The sequence below is a fragment of the Labrus bergylta genome, chromosome 16, assembly GCF_963930695.1.
Source record: "Labrus bergylta chromosome 16, fLabBer1.1, whole genome shotgun sequence".
In the NCBI taxonomy this organism is placed as follows: Eukaryota; Metazoa; Chordata; class Actinopteri; order Labriformes; family Labridae; genus Labrus; species Labrus bergylta.
Genome location: NC_089210.1, coordinates 11,450,333 through 11,469,197, shown reverse-complemented (window position 1 = coordinate 11,469,197; position 18,865 = coordinate 11,450,333). Strand labels below are relative to the sequence as shown.

At 42.0% G+C, this 18,865-nt stretch overlaps 1 protein-coding gene across 1 annotated transcript; it reads left to right on the top strand.

Annotated features, from left to right (window-relative positions):
- The first annotated feature begins 2,678 nt into the window (after positions 1-2,678).
- Positions 2,679-18,374, top strand: LOC109983135 (C1q-related factor). Its single transcript, XM_020632676.3, has 2 exons — positions 2,679-3,348; positions 16,578-18,374. The coding sequence occupies exons 1-2, from the start codon at positions 2,740-2,742 to the stop codon at positions 16,755-16,757; spliced, it is 789 nt and encodes a 262-aa protein (XP_020488332.1). The 5' UTR covers positions 2,679-2,739; the 3' UTR covers positions 16,758-18,374.
- The last annotated feature ends 491 nt before the right edge of the window (positions 18,375-18,865 follow it).

Here is an 18,865-nt window from a genome sequence, read left to right as displayed (position 1 = left end):
TACCTCTTTCTCCCCCATTGCTTCTCTGTTTCTTGTCTCCCCATCCTTCTCATCTCTCTTTCATCGCTATCATGCTCTGTTTGTCCTCTCTGGTGTGCATTGATCTCACTGGTTCAGAGATTTAGAGATTTGGGGCACAATGATCTGACTGGCAGATACAGACGGCAGGTGTGAAGAACAAACAATGGCCCCCTAAACAAACCCAGAAACCAATTTAGGGTTTGTGTGCTTCCTCTTTATAGGCAAACTCCATGTCTGATATGAGGAATAAAACTAAACAGGCAAATAGGCATCTGAGGCACACCTGGCGTGTCAGTTATTTGGGTATGTCACAGAGACTCTCCTCGGTGATAAATTAGACACCCAACTGGTGATGCCATAAGTTTGTATTGAAGTTTAATGATGATGAAGAGAGAGAAACGGAGCAAAATAACTGGTGATATGTCAAGTGTTGTGGTGACAAATAGTCCGGCATCCTGCTCATTAATCCATCTCAATCCATCACACAAGCTCGCTCCAACTCACGCACAAACTGTCCCATCAAAGCCAGGAAGAGACAACTCTATGACATAGTTAGTCAAGCACCTTCACTTTGTTATCCAACCAGTGACTAGCAGCTCATTCACCGATAAGCAAGAGTTAACTTGATAGGTTTAAGCGATCTCCTGGGGGACCTAAAACAAAGGCATCCAAGTTTTTATCCAAAAATGTCTCAATGTTGCAAAAGATGGAAGAAAAGATTAAACTAAACAAAAGAAAATTAACAATCACATAATGACAAAACTGAAAATATATTTTATAATGCATTTAAAATGCACAAACAGCACTGAAACTGACTCTTTCCTCAACAGACTGAATAAAACTGATCATTTAGGTTTTTGTGACCTTGAACTGCACATCACTGGATTGTGTGGTGTACAGCTAGCAGCTGTATTGGCCTCCGTTCTGTGATTCAATGCCAGAGATATCAAGGCATGAAACTGCCCGCCTCTGCCATTTCAACCATCGCCCCTGTGAGGCGGATACTGACTTGAATACTTTTTTTTTAACCAATTGGCAGTTCATTTTGACTTGAACATGCCGTTATCTCTCCCATCCAACTTGGTATATTAGCCCAACTTTAAAAAAAAAACATGCCAAAAAGGGACTTTTTTGCAAAACAAAACTCATATTTCACACAATGACTGTCTTTTGTTTTTTCGCCATCTAGAGACAGTCTTTTTCTTTCTTACCTCACCATTCATCACTCTATGGGATGAAAATGTCAAACAAATGACATCACTGCTGCATATAGATTTTTTTTCTCCGGCCCAGTTCCAAAGGACCTTTAATTTGATAAAAGCTGTGAAATCAATACTTTAAAAAAAAAAGACACCAATAAGAAAGGTTGACAGTGAATTCAGTGAGAAATTGGGTTATTGGTAAAAGAAAATAAAAAAAAGGAGGAAAACAGGAAGTGTCAGTGGCCCCTATTGGCAGAATAAATTACTGCTTTTTACCTTTATATTGCCTCCTTATGAGACTTACCTATGAGATACAGTAAGAATTATTTTTTTTTCAAACAGTAATTCCACATTGAAGGTTGTATGTATAATAAAATACTGTTCAAGCTGTTGGCTTATGAGAACATTCTTGGCAATAACTTTTGTAATTAGCACCTTTTTTTATATTTGAGAAGCTGCTTGCATTTTCCTGGCAAAGAACATTTAAGTGTTTTCTTGTGTCTGTGCACATATATGCATGAATCTCTAGAACCCACCTCCAGGAAAAGAAAAAAAGGTTGTCTTTGCACAGATCCATCTTTATTTTTAGAGGCTGGATGCTGATAAGAGAGGAGAAAAAGCAAGGGAGTGAGAAACAGCATCAAAAGTAGGGGGGAAGGAGAGAAAGAGAGGGATGAAAATGGGGGGAGTGAGATGGTCTGGGGGGGGGGTTGTGTTGGGTCCTCAGCAGCTCAGGAGTTGGTAGAGAGAAATGCAATGTGATGAGAGTCCTTCCTCCGAGTGAGCCAAAGAGAGAGAGAGAGAGTGAGAGAGAGAGAGAGAAAGAGAGAGAGAGGAGAGGGGACGTAACCACACCAACCTCTCACTTGATGGGGGAGCAGAGGGGAGGGGGAAGGGAGGAGAGGGGCTTTGCTTCTCTTGCCATATAAAAAGCCAAGCCTGAGAATCCAGCACCACAAACTCACCACACACACACACACACACACACACACACACACACACACACATACACACACGCACCCACAGATCCAGTGGCTGCTCTGTATATCTCACACTCACCCACTCATCTCCTCTCTCTCTCTCTCTCTCTCTCTCTCTCTCTCTCTCTCTGTCTCGCTCCCTCTGTCTCTCACTCCGCTCCTCTGGGCTCCTCTGCATCCTTGTTGCTTCTTCTCACAAGTCAGATTGTGTTTGTAAGTGCAGGCTGGATGTCTTCTTGTGCATGGTAGGGTTTCATTAGCTCTTCATGCATGTGTGAGTGACTGTTCGTCTTCATTAGTGTGTCTATGCAGAGCAGAGAGAAGGATCAAGTGTATGTGGATCTTTGTCTTGCCCTCAAACACTTGCCGGTCCTCTTGCAACTTTTCTCGGGATCTGTGGGTCCCTTTCCTCGGTGACAGGCTCCCCACACCCAGCAGTCACCATTTCCGCCCCCGGGAGACCCACGCTGGCAGCGCAGCCCCTTCCCCGACTCAGCATCGGGAGGAAGACCCTGGTGGCGGCTGCCGTAGGGGTTATGCTGGTCCTGGTGCTGGTGGTCCTCATCCCGGTGCTCGTCAGCTCTGTGGGAACAGATGCCAGCCACTATGAGATGCTGGGCACCTGTCGGATGGTGTGCGACCCCTACTTGAACAAGGGCACCCCGGCCAGCAGCACCAGCTCCACTGGGCTCCAAGCTGAGGCAGAGGCACTGAGTGACCACAGCAACGTACTTCCACCCTCCACCTTACTGCAGGGCCCACAAGGGAAGCCTGGACGGCCAGGCAAGCCGGGACCACCAGGACCGCCAGGAGAACCAGGACCACCGGGACCAGCAGGGCCTCCTGGAGACAGAGGGGATCAAGGGAGGACTGGGATTTTGGGTCTTGGGGGGAATGGAGCTATCAGCACTGCTACCTACAGCACGGTGCCTCGGGTGGCCTTCTATGCGGGGCTTAAGAACCCCCACGAAGGCTACGAGATCCTCAAGTTTGACGATGTGGTCACCAACCTGGGCAACAACTATGATGGCATCTCTGGCAAGTTCATCTGCAGCATCCCGGGCACATACTTCTTCATCTACCACGTGCTGATGAGAGGAGGGGATGGCACCAGCATGTGGGCAGACCTCTGCAAAAACGGCCAGGTTAGTGATTTAAAACTTTTTTTCTTTCTTTCCTTTTCCTCGGTGTGAAAACATTGTCTCCCGTGGGTTGCAGCCCCTGCCTGATACGGAGGCTCTCTTAAAATTCCAGTCAGATTATTTTCAGTCAATAAAATAAAATTTAAAAAAAAGTGAAAAGTTCACGCATCCGCATGAAAAAAGCCCAGAGCGCACAGCTGTCACCCAGCGCGCCTGGAGATAAAGACGTGTTGACTGGTGGCATCCCGCGTCCCCTCTGTGCGCGGTGCGTCCCGACATCCAGAGGACGGTCACAGTTTGAGCTGAAAAGGGAGCACGGAAACCAATCGCGAGCTTTTCATGCTTTTTTTTTTTTTTTTTTTTTTCTTCTTCCAGATTTCTTTTGATTCCGAGAGATTAAATGTCAGTTTTCGGCAGAGATTTACTGAATTTTGTTGTGGAAGAGTTGAAGAGCCGAAGTTAAGATAAAAAATAAAATAAAATAAAAAAAAGACGTGCTTCGGAATTAATGTGGGCGATTGGCTTCAAGGAGCGATTATATAGCTACTGTAATAATAAGTAATAAAACGATAAGAATTTTGTTATCGTGAATTTCTGCGATAATTATTATAAGTAAGTGTTTGCAGCCAATAAACCTGGGTTCTTGTGATTAAAAATCGCCACAACACTTCAGATTTGGTGCGCTGTAGTGTCTTGGCTGCACTCGAAATGTAAAAAAAAGGGAGGAAATATTAGAAATTCCTTTCATTCCATGTTTAAATTCAAGCCCACCGGATAACGCTGCTTGTCCGCCGCTGCACCCGTCAGTCTCCTGAGTCGTGTTAAACACATTAGGGCGTCTGCGCTATCTATTCTCGGCTTCTTTGATGCATCATTTTAATGGGGCTTTAATTTTATTTCGCGCCCCGGAGGGTCTTCTCAGGTCGGTAATGCGTGCCGGTGGAGTTTGCAGCCTTCCGATCAGCCGTCAGATCTCTTCTGCTCAAAGCAGCTCCCGAATATGTTTCCCCTGTAAAAAGATGGATGATACTCAAACCTATACGGTTATTTCAGATTAGCGCTGTTTTTGCACAGTCTGCAAGTATTTCTACGTGTTCCAACGTTCACAACAGACATGAAAAAAGTAGGCTATCGTTATAATTGTGAATAAAATAAACAACAAAGAAGCAGCATATTATTTAAAGGCTTATGATTCAGTAAGCAGCTTTTGGTTCTAACAGAACTAACATTTCAATGCTTTAGACATACTTACTGTGGTTAGATTATGTGTTAAAGTGTATATATGGTAAAACACAGAGAAAGTTAAGGCACTGCCAGCTTGGCATTTCACAAATGGCCACATTTCTCCATCTTAAAACAGCATCCTCCTCTAGCTCTGCTGCACTTTATTACTTCACTCAAAGATCTCTGCAATCAAAGTGAATAGAACATTAAGACACAGTCTTGCTATCATAAATGCTGCTGGTAACATTTTTTTTTTTTAAATAACTTTATAACACAAGTGATATCTCACTTACCACAAGTCAAAGGAAATGTATCATTTATAGTCTATTTCAGACAGACTTTGGGCTCCTCCACAGTCAGAAACACCACCCTGCACTGACACAAGATTAATAATAAATATAGAGTAAAAAATCCCCCTAAATCTCATCTTCTCTAAGTATTTTTACATCTTGGCCCAGAATCCTCTCTGACCTGCTTCAGCTGGCTCAGAAGTGACTTCATTTCTGTTTTTTCTTCTCTTTAGCACCTTACTTTTTTTTTTGGAAAGTTTAACAACATAAAAAAAAAAATCCATGTCAATACATATAAAGAGTTAGAATAAAGTATAAAGCTGTTATACAGTAAAAGTGCTGAGACAATCATTTATGTGTCTTTGAGAAAAAATGATAGTTGGCATCAGCTCTGTGCTGTGAACCTGCAGTCTCATCATTGCAGCTAGAGGTTACATTTCTGACCCTCGCCAAGAACACACCCAGCAAGAAAAAGAGAATTACAGCCGCTGCGTTCTATATATAATGTCTCATTCAACAGTAATGTTTATGAGCGGGCGGAAGAGCATTGATATATAATTGGGGAATAGGAACATATGTTCCTATAAAATGCCTTCTGTTGCCGCTTCATTGTGCTCCCAAGAGGAGGGTGTGGAGGTACTTAAGTTAGACGCACACAGTGTTCCTCTCCAGAGACCTGCGTAATGTTTATAAAGTGGTAACTGCTTCCTCCGTCCTATGCACAGCTTTTACATAAACACGCAGTCCTCTCGCTGTGGTGTTTATTAGCTTTGTGTTCTTGGCTGATGAAGAAGGCCCCAGAGCCCCGGTCTGTGTAAATGACTATGAATGGTTATAAATGTTAGGCAAACTTATGCTACATCATTGATGAAGTGCTGAGAGTCAAACAGGGGCTCCTGGAGAAACACTGGTGCTTTACTCAGCTCATTAAGGCTGCAAAAAGCTACACAGTGAGCTGGGACAGGGGAGGCCAGGGGATTGCACACAATACTAGTATTTTATCATCTTTTGGCTCGAGGAAATCGGCGGGTTTCCAGGCCCCGCAGTGCCGCAGCATGCCAGCTTTTGCTCCTCCCACTCCAAGGGTCCTTACAAGCTGTGTATAACACCAACATCCACGGGTTACTCTTTTTTCCATTTCAACTTTTTATATGACAGCATGGAAAGCAAGAATCCCAACTCTGTCCCCAGGACTTTGACACTTTCAAGCTAGACCAAAAGTGAGCTGCCAGGTAAACAAACAAATAAGAAATCTATTTTCAGCTCAGCACACTTCATCTGTAATCCAGGTTCCTCCACGCTCACTTTCCTTTTGCCTTCTTCATTGCCTCTTCTCTTACTGGTGTGTCAAAAATTCCAAGCCATCCTCAACTCTCTCCAGTAAATCAATGCTTTTCTATAACCTGTGATGGAAGCATCATGAAATACACAGCAGAGACAAAGACCAATTTGTAGGATTGGTAAAAAGAGGAGAAAGAAAAGAGGACATAATAGATATAGTTATTATGCTATTGGGCCATCTTGTCTATTTAATTGCAATTAAAAAGCTTGAAACAGATCCAGGATGTGTTTGCGCTTCTACTCTCCGCTCCCATCTTAATATTGTTATTACTCCACAAAACCGTTTCAGAGTTAATTAAAAGCAATGACTTCAGCGTCAGTCTCTCAAGAGGACCATAGTGAATAATCACTCTGTCTCCTCCTTTAATAAGCTTCAACGTCCTTCTTACACATGCCTTTTCCCAAGCAATTACTGCTGCAGCCTCCTGCTCACAAACACACACATGCTTGCACACACGCATGCTTGCCTCACTCACACCCAGCCCCACCCTTCAAGCCCACCCCAACTGTGCTCTGCCCTCCATCTCTCCTCTGTGTCAGGTTTACAGGAGCTCACTTTTCCAAAAGAGCGGAAAGTTTTCTGCTTATAAAGGGAAGTAAAATTAAAAAAAAAAAAAAAAAACTGCAGGCTGCGGTACCACTGAAGAGATTTGATGACACGTAATGCCATTAATACTCTTCATTTTTCTTGAATGTTAAATTGCACAGAATACAGTGAAGAAAAAAAGGATTCCTTTTTACCTTGAAGTGTTCTGTTTCAGGTGTGTCATTTCCTCTCGTTGTGTATGCAGGTGGAATCCACACACATTGTGTTAAGCATGTGGTGTCAATCTCAACATTAAACATCGGAGATGAGCCATCTGGATGAGGTTCTGCTCTGTTTGAATTGAATATTGACATACTGCAAGTCACTTTCAAGCCACAAAAGAAAAGAAGAGAGTTGAGTTACCCTTGCAAGCATGACTTATCCACAGATAGTTACAGCAATACTTGGACTTGATTGATTTTAACATTCTGGGAATGTTCAGACCTGCTAGTCTCCATCGTGGTCTGACTGCAGCACTGAGAGGCCTCTGTGTGCGTGTGCAGGCTGTAACAGAGAGACTCTGTCTCAAACATACAGACTGGGTCTGAGAGAGCCACCCTCAGTCCCTCAGCCTATTCGCCTGCGGTATTGATCCCCTTATGTGTTAAAGTGTGAATGCATGTGCATTTTCCTTTACTCTGTCGGACCAGTTGCTTCCTGTGTGATGCAGCCGTGGCATTTCTTCTATAATCAGCCACAGAGGTAGTGGAGGCGGACCTTTGGCCTTGATCTGCTGTGTAATTGGACATTGGATTTGACACTCTGCCGAGTGGAACATTAGAGCTGCTCTAATTAGGTGCGAGGGCTATCAAATGAAGATTGGCCCATGTTGTTAGGAAATACCACCCACATTGGAAATGTCAAGTTGACATCAGGGCTTCATCTGCAAGCGCAGGGAAGAAAATCTATCATTCATCTGTGAAGTTTCAAGATTTGCTCGAAAGCTGCCTGCTACTCATCTATAATAATTCTGTGACTTCAAAAAACGTGGCGCCTCAAATAGAATGCCATTAGAGGCCAGGAGTGGACACACACAGTCCCCGCGCTGGCATCGCAGATTAAGTAGCTCATGAAATGTTGCAATAATGTCTCGTGTTTAGTGAGAGCGAAAACATACGGTCTAAAATAGGCTATGTATCGTCTCCTGTGACTGCCTGACTCAAGGATGCTATGCTGTTGACTCACAAGGATTCTTCATTATAATGAGGGCCATATGGGAGATCGACAAGTGCCCCCGGCCCTCTTATGCAAACATCTCTCTCCGCCTCTCCCCACGCCCCTGACATTTAGCCGTCCAACAGATTCACTTCTCAGTGATATCCACAATTATCCTTTCCCTCTTCACGGAGAAGTAGCAAGTCAATGGCTTTAAATGACTCACAGTCTGAGACATAACTCAACATGTTTAACACCTCCTGCCCTGCCCCCCCCCCCCCCCCCCCCCCCCTTAAATGAATATGGGTAAGATATCAACAATCACGCCAGAAAAGAAAGATAAATTGACTACAGTATGAAAAATTGATGTCATAGAAAAGCCTGAATTCCGCCTCTCTTCCAACACTTACTCATTTGAGGTCTTTTTTTTTTAAGAAGAAAAGAAGGAAAGTTGCAGTGCCTCAGGGTTACTAGGAAGCACCCTGGAATAAAACACAGGCTTATGGGAACAAAAGGTTGAACATTTTGTAGTGAAAGTCTCTTTGCAGTGATTGTGCTTTTGGTCTTGGTGCTGGAGGCGCACAGCGCTGTAAATCTCAGTAATTAACTGAGTGTGATGAGTCGCACACGAGGAAGAAAGAAGAAGCTGGATTGCAGGTCAAAGTTGATAACTCTTTCTTTTTTTTTCCCACCTTGCCTCTGACAACACTCTTTCAGCGCTCCTGATTCTATCCTCTTTGAAGCCTTGTCTGGATTGTGATACTGTCATTCTGGCCTCTTCAAGGTTTCCTGGATGAGAACTATCACTGAAGAACTAAATGAACTACGCTCTGCTTAGGACTCACCTTTAGCATTAATGGATGTACTTTTGTAAATGGAGATTTTGCAGGTGTGCAGTTTCAAACTAACCTAAGCAGTTACAAAGAGAACAGCTGGTGAACTTCATCTTTTTTTTTTTTTACTCTCTCCTGACAGATTGCAAATCTCCTGTTACCATTTCCTTTCTCGTATCATGCTTTAAGTTAGGTTCCTCTGACAAATAAACCTGTAACACACGGGAGATGCAATTCTTCCAGACACTACAAATCTCCCTTAACCCTTAAAGTGTTTCCTGTACAAGTTTTTCCTAAAAACTGCGTCTTGATTGTTCATGTGTAGCACTGAAGTCCATTTGGATGTCTCTCCTTCAGCCCGTGTTGGTAAGTTGTGCTGCAGTGAAATGTTGGACCAGGCTGTGGCAGACTTTCTAAGCTGCTATTAGGCATGCGGTTCACGACTGGAATGTTCAAACACAATTAGACGGCAGCACACTTTGATTTAAGGGGGACCAATAGACTCGTTGATCCAAAATAGAGGCTCAACATCAAGTCAACAAATCCCTGTCAGAGAGGGCCGTGAGACGCGTCCTTGTCACAGTGACAAAGCCTTGTGTGAGATCAGCATCCCAGTGAGAATATCCCCGAACACAGCGGATAATACTTCAGATTGTCATGATTCTAATAAAGGAGCAATTAATTACAGATTTACACTGCACAACACAGCTGCTGATTAAGGAATATGCAACTCAAGCTGTACTGAATATCAGCACGGCTGTGATTCAGTAATATATGAGGCAGCAGGCTGAGTGTAGAAAATCATCATAGCTGTGCAGATATACAGTACATCAGCATCAACTTGAGTGTCATATTGTTTTACATAAGCATTCTACAAAGTGCTCTTTTTTAACTATTCATTTACCTTAGGTCAACAGCTGATTGACAGTTGACATCTATTCATTCAGCTAAAGCAGTATGATATAATCATTAGGTACCAGTACTGTTGTACTCCTGTCCAATCAGATGACTTGGTTAGCGCTAACTCTTTGGTAAATTAAATAATATATAATTCCTTTTGAATAGAGGCTGTCCATAAAGGAACTTACTTTATTAAGTAGCATATAGTTACTGTATGCGCCATAAATACATCAGAGTCTTCACAAAAACATCATTATTATTAATAACTGGGAAGTTGAGGTGCAGCCTTGAATTTTCCGCGTCTCCACTCGTAATATTATTCAATCAAAGCCATCACGTTGACGAAGTGACGGATGCAAACACGCACGAGTAGCCACGAGGAAGGCAACGTCGCACGACACCTCATTTAGCATGGCTGCAGTTGGCGCTCACAGCCTCACGCTTTGTTTGTCTTGTCAAACTTCCTCTACATATTGGGTGTCAAGGTCACGCACTGCCAGTTGGCTGTTTGTCCCAGCTCATCTCCCCGCTACACATCTGCCATTCCCGGGAATTGAACCTCTGGCTCATAGCCTCTAACAAGTTCCTTGTGTGCATGGGAGACGTGCAAAAAAAAAAAAAGGAAAAATAGCTCAGACACGAGCTCCCTGATCATTATTTCAAAAACATTGAGAGGTTTTATTCATGCGTGCTTATCATTGGAAGCAAACGAAGGAGGCCTAGACTGCGGCAGTTATAGTCTCAGAAGGGGATAAAAACCATTAGAGCAGAGAAACAAAACAAAACAAAAATATCATTGTGGAAAAAGTAGAAGGATTTCTGGAAACTTTACTTTCACCAGGGCTTTGCTCATTTTGTGTCTTCTGAGGGAAAAAAAAAAGGTTATATTTGGTTTTATTTGTACTGCTCCCTCCTCTGCTAAAAAAAGCACATCAATCGGGAACTTGAAGACGATTTAAATTTAGCTCCTTAAAGAGCAAATGAAGAGAATCATTTCCGCTATATTACACATCTGTGACTTTGCCAGAGGTTCACAGGTTCTGTGTGAACACTCGGAGTGCAAATATTTTAATAAAGTTTCATTAATATCTCGGCTGACAAATCCTCCTGAGCCCTCGCCACCCTCTCCAGCGTCAACCCTCGGCGGTAACCCTCTAATAGGATGTTGTTGACTTTGCACGCTCAGGGCACATCATATCATATTAATATGCACTGGACGCCGGCATCTCAGTGTCAGAACAGGAGGCTTTGTTTGCACATTGATATGAGCTGCGCTAGATTTAATCAAGAGAATAAACAATACAAAAAATGATGAGTGTTCCATATATCACTCCTGTATCTTAAAACCTCTCCTCAGAATTTCATTATCCAGATTAGCCTTCATAGCTATACTGCACATGTCATACCAACGTGACTTTCACTGCCTGATATGTTGTTCAAGTTTGAGACTGTTTGATTGCAAAGCAAAGCAAAATCTAAGTTGCCCTGTCTGCAGCCTGAGGAAGGACATTTGGCTGTATATAAATTATTTTCCCGCACAAATGTTCCTTTAAGTGTATTGCCCGTGCTTGACATTCTTTTAGATTCATCTGAATCATCATAAGAGGTCTGTTTGTCTTTTCATATTTCACCTTCCATTACAAAATTGAATATTTAAAAAAAAAAAAAAAAAAAAATCAACGGTCTTGGTAAGAAGGCTGAAAGAGTTTCAACCTTGCGCCTCTCTGCTCCATAATTCAATGCAGTGGACTCAAGAACAGCTCTCTGTCTTTAAAAATGATGAGGAGCGTCTGTAGACAGTCCATGCTGGCTCTTTCTATTGATTATTAAATCCTAAAAAGCTGAATAGGTTTTCATCTCAAACATCAATACAGAAAGCCAATGTGGATTTTTTATGGTGGATATTTATGGAAAGACACATGGAAAGACGAAGCATTGTATAAATAACTATTCAGAATAAGAAGTCACAGGATATGGCCTCGCACCATTTAAATGCTTTTTACAGCGGTATTGGAAGAAAGACTGACTGTGGCCTCTAGTGTACGTCTGTCCGTGTGCCATTGTGTTGCTCTGAAGAGAAGCACTTAAGACTCTCCCATACTTCTCTTTAGGAATCTATTGGTTGGTTTCTATCACAGGCCTTAAACTCTTGTACCAGGCAAGAAAAAAAACCTCAGAATAATACTATTTTAATAAGACTTTGCACGCCTCTGCACATCCTCCTCAAACTTAAATGTTCGGTTTGTTAAAACTAAAGGGTGCTCATAGGTTGATCATTATGGTGGCTGAAGGATAATAGGGAAAATAAATCTGCGTATTAATCAACAACAAATTATTGAACATTACGGTGATTGACTGTGGGGTCACTTCTGGGAATTAACAACAAAATAATAATCCAAAGGGGAAAATATGAAAAAAGGTAAACACAAAAAAAAAACACACAGGATTATTTTTAATCACTGAGTTAAAATGTGCAAAATATAAACAACTTGAATAATTTATAAGTATGACTTTAATGATATACAAACATCTAAAGACACTGTTTCATATCCCCTGTACAGTGCAGCGTTCTGTGCCTGAGATCTGTCAGTGTCTGGTTTCTCATCACATTTCTCAATGTGCCTACATGTTTTGTGTCCTTGCTAAATAGGCCAACTAATTATGAGACACCCAATACGCTGCCTGTTGGGCTGGATTGTCCAAACCAGTTTTTTTTTTTAAAACACCGATTTAAAGCTGTGTGGACAAATACAGAGCCAAGAAAAGGGCCACAGTGGACTTTATAGACCCGATAATGAGCCACAAGAAAACACTTCAAATGCATGTAAAATATTGATTTGATTTGACCTCACTGACCAGACTAAATGACTAATTGGCTTATTTAACCAGTGACTACTTTAAAGGATGTACAGTGCTTTCCTTTTTTTTTTTTATCTGAAGAGAAAATAATGATCCTTTCCTTCGATTCTATTCAACTTAGGATGGATGCTGCTCTCCTTACGAGTGACTGTTCAACAGCTCTGCAGACTTTGAGCATTTGGAGAAAAGAACAGTATTTTTTTTGTCACACTTTGCATGACAACCAGCTCAAAAAAAAAAAAAAAAATGGCAATGCTAATATGGCCAATGTACCAAGGTAACTGGTTGAGGCATACTAACCCAATATCTGATCAAAGTGTATGTGGCTGAATTGCATTGTGGTTAGTCGATGGTGCATTGTGGACAATGCGTGCAATAAGTATCATAATGGGAGAAGGCATGCGTGGAATATAACAAGCCGTTCATCCTTGTTCTGCAGCATAGTTTTTAGGTTCTTTGAATTGTCCGCCACCCGTTAGCACAGCAAGCTGAGTGCAATGCTGATTCAGTGGAGTATTTATTTTTTATTGTTAAAGGTAGTGTGCTGAAATTCAGAGCCATACAACAAAAGATACTGTTTCCTAGCAAGCCACACTGTACACAGTAAGGTTTATAACGGTTGTGTAGGATCACATTTAATTAGTCATGTTGGCTCCGCACACAAAGACACACACTGAATGCTGGCAACATTCAGTGACCTTCACTGTATGTCACTACTGCTTCCTCAGTCACTTTCTATACTCACTCTCCGGTTGTTGTATTGTGTTGTGTTGTATTTGGCAAAGACAAACTGTAAGTTGTTGTATGAATCGCAATATTACATGCAGGTTCTTAAAGTGCACAATTGGTCTCTCAGTCACTCAAACACGCCACACACACATGCTTGAAAACACAGCTATTGTTTCAGAGCCCATTTGGCACAGCAGCTACATTTCCTCCCCTGAGAGGGAGCGCATGTTTGTGCTGGAGGTCTTAATTAGTCAGGACAGGTTATTTAGAAACAGTTCCAAATGTGCTATAGCCAGACCGGCAGAATACAGACACACCACACACACACGCACGCACGCTCACACACACACACACACACCCCAACACACACACTCACACTCACAGTATCAGTTTGAATGGTTTAGAATGTAAATGTTTGATATGATGTTAACTTATTCCAATGACTCATCACCTCTTCGGTCTATGAGCTATGGTTTCCCTGTTCCTTCACATTAAAACCCCCAAGAGTCAGTCCTGTTGAGACTTTGACTTTCTTTAGTATTTTTGTTTCAAGTTCAATTGTCATGGGCTCGACTCAGAAAGAAGGTTCAACAAACTCTCAGTCAAACCCTGAGTGCTGAGTTCATTCACCCTCAGGTGGGAAACTCAGAGTTTCCGGTTCCAACACCGCTGATTTGAGTTTGTTTAATCAACTCTGAGTAGGTTCACTCAAAGGGCTTTCACACTGGCGGAAAAATACTGAAAAACCCCTGATATTTCCAGGAGGAGCTGTATGTGTGAACTCAAACAGCCACTTTTTTCACTCGGACTTCACCCAGAGTTTCTCCTACCCCTAGTATTTTTTTCCGCAGCAATACCGAGTGGGCTGATGTGAGAACGCAGCGGGGCATCTCCGGAGAATTCTGCTTGAGCCGATGGAAGGGGGGGGGGGGGGGAGTGACGTTTATATTCTGTGACTGCTGCACGGTGCATAGACTGTATTCATCTACAATCTGTGCACATGTAATTAAACGACTAAGTTTCTGTTCATCAGTATGTTGTTCTCCGCTCTTTTCATGACACTGTGATTCCGCTGAACTACACTTAGCTTTGATATGAAGGCAAATATTCTCATTATAGCATCGTATAGCGGACTCTGTTGCTTTGTTCGCTACTTCCGCGTCTTTTTTTTTTTTTTTTTTTACATCATGTCTTACCTCAGGAGACCACCACCCCTCCTCCCGTCTGACAGGGATGGACTCCCCCCTGTGAGGAGCACATGTGAACAGCCAGGTCGGGAGAATATCCAGACCAGTCCTCCCGTAATAATCTCAATATTATCCGGAGTGCATATGTGAAAAAGGCTTCAGTGTTAAATGCGTGCACCACAACTATAAAAAGCCATCATTAAGTGAGCCGCGGTATACTATTTACCATGGCAACAGGTGATGAAAAAAAAAAGAGGTCCTCTTACTTTACTCCTTAATTATCTTTAAGAAAAAGAAGTAACAAACGAGGCTCATAGGAGGTCACTTGAATCATAATTGACATATTGAATAAAAGGATATCATTGAGTGGCTATTTCAATGTGAATTTGCTTTATCCCCAACATAATGCTGATTTCACACATACACATTTCCTCTCACTTATAACCGTAATTCATTTCAGGGTTAATAGACTCAGTGTTTGCACTAAAGCTGCTTTCTGAAATGGGCCTCGGGTCTTTGCTGGAGGACTACTGATCTGAGTGATTTTTAAAAATCTAAACGGCTCTTTCTAGTTGCTCCTTCTTTGGCCCCCCAAAAAGATGTAATGTTGTTTTTTATGCATAAAGAGATCTTAGTTTCTTTGTGGTTGATTGTCAATTTGCAGAATATATATATATATTTATATTCATTTTTGTAATCCCGATTAATCCCATGCTAGTTTCTTCCTTTAAGTGCAGTGTGGATAAGCCTTCACACTGTCTCCCTGTAGTCACAGTGATTGAAAAGAACAACTGTTAGGTGGGGGTTATTTCTGTGTGAGATGGACAATTATGAAATCGTGAAACAGACTGTGGATCATCTTAGATTTATTCAGCCATGGTCAGACAACACAGAAACACAACACACATGGCTGACGAAGTGCAGACCATCGCTGACCCATGCTGACCAAGATCACACAATCATTGACAATCATTGGCAAAGTGGCCATCATGGGCAAAATGGCAAAATGGCCAAGCCTTCATCACACAGTGTGGCTTATATTCCGCTAGAAGGTACAGCCCACAAATTCCTTTCCATTTGGGTACATCACTATAAAACAATAAAGATGACATGACACTGATTTGTAGACGTAACAGATGTAGACTCTCTGTCTAGCAAACAGTTGCTGACAACATATAGTTGGCTCCTATCCATTTATAGATCTGCTACTACTTAGGTGCTTCACCCATATAAGGTTAACGCTTCACAGACCCAAAAGTAGAATTACTGTGAGATGGTTGACACAATTTAAAGATATGTCCACAAAATTATCAAGATGAATGAATCCCTGAAAATACGTACTGACAACAACCCTGCTGGATCTTTGAATGTCTCATTTGGCTTAAAAAACAATACCAGAACAGCTCAGCTGACGTGTCTAAAGTAATGTCCACCTCATGACGTCAAACATTTCACTGTTTCACCGTTCCTTTTAGCTGGTTTCATTTCGTTTTTGGATCTGTGAAGAATTATTTGTTCCATGGTTTATTTAACATCGTAGCCTTCGATCTACCAGTATTTTCATTTGAAAATAAAAGCAGGGATGAATTCCAACAGTCCGAACAACTGTGATTTTTATGTGAAATAATGGAATTTCAAACATGCGATAAAAAAGGAAACTAATTGCGACTACCTGAAATTGATCAATTTTGTCTGACAGCCTTAGTTACTATGTTACTGTGGAGATATGAAACAAGTCATGGATGCAGAAATGTAACAATATTTTTTATTTTCTCATAAAGCCTCCATCCTTTGTTGAACCAAAAATGAGAAAAATGTATAGAAATATAAACTTTGCCTTAACAGTTCCCATTGATTATCTCATTTATTGATTATTTCATTGATTGATTATTTCTTCATTCTTCATTAAATAACAAATACAGAAGACTATACAGACTAGGTGGCGATATAGGAACTTATTTTAGATTAAAGTATTGAGGAGTGAAAACACTGAAAACTACATATTTGTAAGTGCGATGATGGAACGAAAAACAGACAAGAATGTCCTTTATAATGGAATTTATTGTTCTTGTGTGTTTTGTTGCTAACAAGCCTACCTGTTGTTATCTTTCTGTCCTGGGTCATCCAGGTCCGTGCCAGCGCCATCGCCCAAGATGCTGACCAGAACTACGACTACGCCTCAAACAGCGTCATCCTCCACCTGGATGCAGGAGACGAGGTTTACATCAAACTGGACGGAGGAAAAGCCCATGGAGGCAACAACAACAAGTACAGCACCTTCTCTGGCTTCATCCTCTACGCAGACTGAGAGACAGACAGACAGAGAGACAGTCAGACAGACAGAGATTAAGACATGAAGTTGTACAACAATGGGAGGGAGGGGTGTGTGTGTTAAAAGCTGGAATGCTTTCTAGTTTTCCTAATTCTCTCCATCATCACGGACACCTCTGCTTCGTATCCATCAGCCGAGACGTCTGGGCTCTGTAGCCAAGCCTGGATGGGGACACACTGAGAGGGGCCAGGGGCAGGAGGCATGGCAGGACATGTTTTCTCTGCACTCCTCGCCGTAATGCCGACGTGTCAAGACACTCCTCGCTTTCTTTCAGTGTCTCTCCTCTTCAGCCCTGCTCCATTGCACAGAATTATCAACATGAAAAATGACAAAACCCTGCTAACGTGGATGATCTCACCTCTTCTCTCCACCATGGCAACAGTCAGCTGTACCGTCAGTGGACTCGATCGACTGAAACTCGTAGTGTTGTTCCGTGCAATTTTCCCTTAGAGTGTGCTTTTATTTTGTAGACATGCATTATATTCTACACAGATGAGATTAAAAAAGAAAAAAGAAAAAAAAAGAAAGAATATATTTGTCCCTTGTGAAGATATCTTGTTTGACTGGGAGAAGTGAAGATGTGTTATCTGTGATGTAGCTTGGAGATTTAAAAACTGAAAAAGAGACCTTTCTTAATCGCTGGGTGCAACAAAGTAACTATATATTGTCCATGTGGGGAATAACAAAACATTCTGCACTGTACCTTCCCAACAAAGGAAGCATTTCATTGAGACAATACCCTTTCCACACCTCACCACGACGCCCTAACACACAAACGCATAATATCCTGCTGCTTTTCGGACTCGACGTAGAGTTTAAATTCTCTTTTCGATGTTCTAGTTTTATGTAGACACTCGACTCAGCACATCCAGTCGTTTGATTAGACAGAGTCTTAAAAAAGAAAAGAAAAAAGAGATACCCTATTTAAAAAGCTCCCGTGCTTTATTCCTCTTTGCTGTGCCGACCTTACAAGCCTTGTTACATGTGGCTTCTGAAGAGGATGGTGAGGAAGAGAAAGACATCATGACATAGAGAGACAGGACAAGTTAGAATTGACGAGGATGGGGGGGGGGGGGGGGGGGGCTCAGACACACTAACAGTAAGTGTGCAATTTTTTCCTGTTTCAGTGTCTGAGCTTCACTGGATGTCGTCCATTCATTAGCTGCATCTTCACTGACACACAGGCATTGATAAGGTTATATTTACTCAACAAGGCGGCCTGGCAGCTTGCTTAAAAATGAAACGGATCGGGTGAGTGACTTGGTCTGTTATGACTGCAGGTTTGTGTGTGTGTGTGTGTGTGCGTGCGTGTGTGTTTGTATGTGTGAGTACGTTTGTAGTGTCTGCATTTTAGCATGTGCTGTGCCGATAGCTACACCATTTTTTTTTTTTTTTTCTCCAGAGTTATTCTGTGCTACAGCCAATGAAAGATATTTTACTCAGCAGCCAATGAGCTTGTGCTCTGTAGGGCGGGGAGCCTCTATAGATAGGATGAGAAGAACAAACAGCTTGTAAATGAAATCTATGACATGTTTGTCTATCTTATCTTTTGGAATCGTTGAATACATTTAAATAATAAATGGGATTTTTTGAGCCACTTGTCTCTGGAGAATTCTTGTATCGCAAATACGCTAATTAGGGAAAATGATCTGTAAAGGAGCTGGTCTGCTCTGCGAGACTAACAAACAACATGACCAGAAATTTGTTTTCTTGTTCTTGTTTAAGCGGAGAATTTTAACAATGGCCTGTCAGTGCGAACATAAAAAAAAAAACCCTATAAATAAGTCCCTCATCTCTCTTTTCTCTCAAAAAAGGTGGAGTATATTTGGGCTGATGGGTACCGAGGGAGAGAAGTCTGTGTTTATGCTCTCTCTGTCCCGTCTTTAACTGATCCTGAGGAGCTGCAAAGGTGCACTCGGAGATAAAGACCATCCAACTTTAGCATCATCCACCAGTGGAGTAAAATGCAGTTTTTGAATGCTGATGAGTCCCTTAGGATGTGCTATTCCTCAACCGGCAATCACAGCATCTTTTCACAGATTCCCATCAACAGAGGCATGATATACTAGCAAGGAAGTGTGGAT

Coding starts and splice junctions, on each gene's coding strand:
- LOC109983135 (XM_020632676.3), top strand. CDS start 2,740: ATGCTGGTCCTGGTGCTGGTGGTCCTCATCCCGGTGCTCGTCAGCTCT. Junction 3,349..16,577: donor ACCTCTGCAAAAACGGCCAG/GTTAGTGATTTA, acceptor TGGGTCATCCAG/GTCCGTGCCAGCGCCATCGC.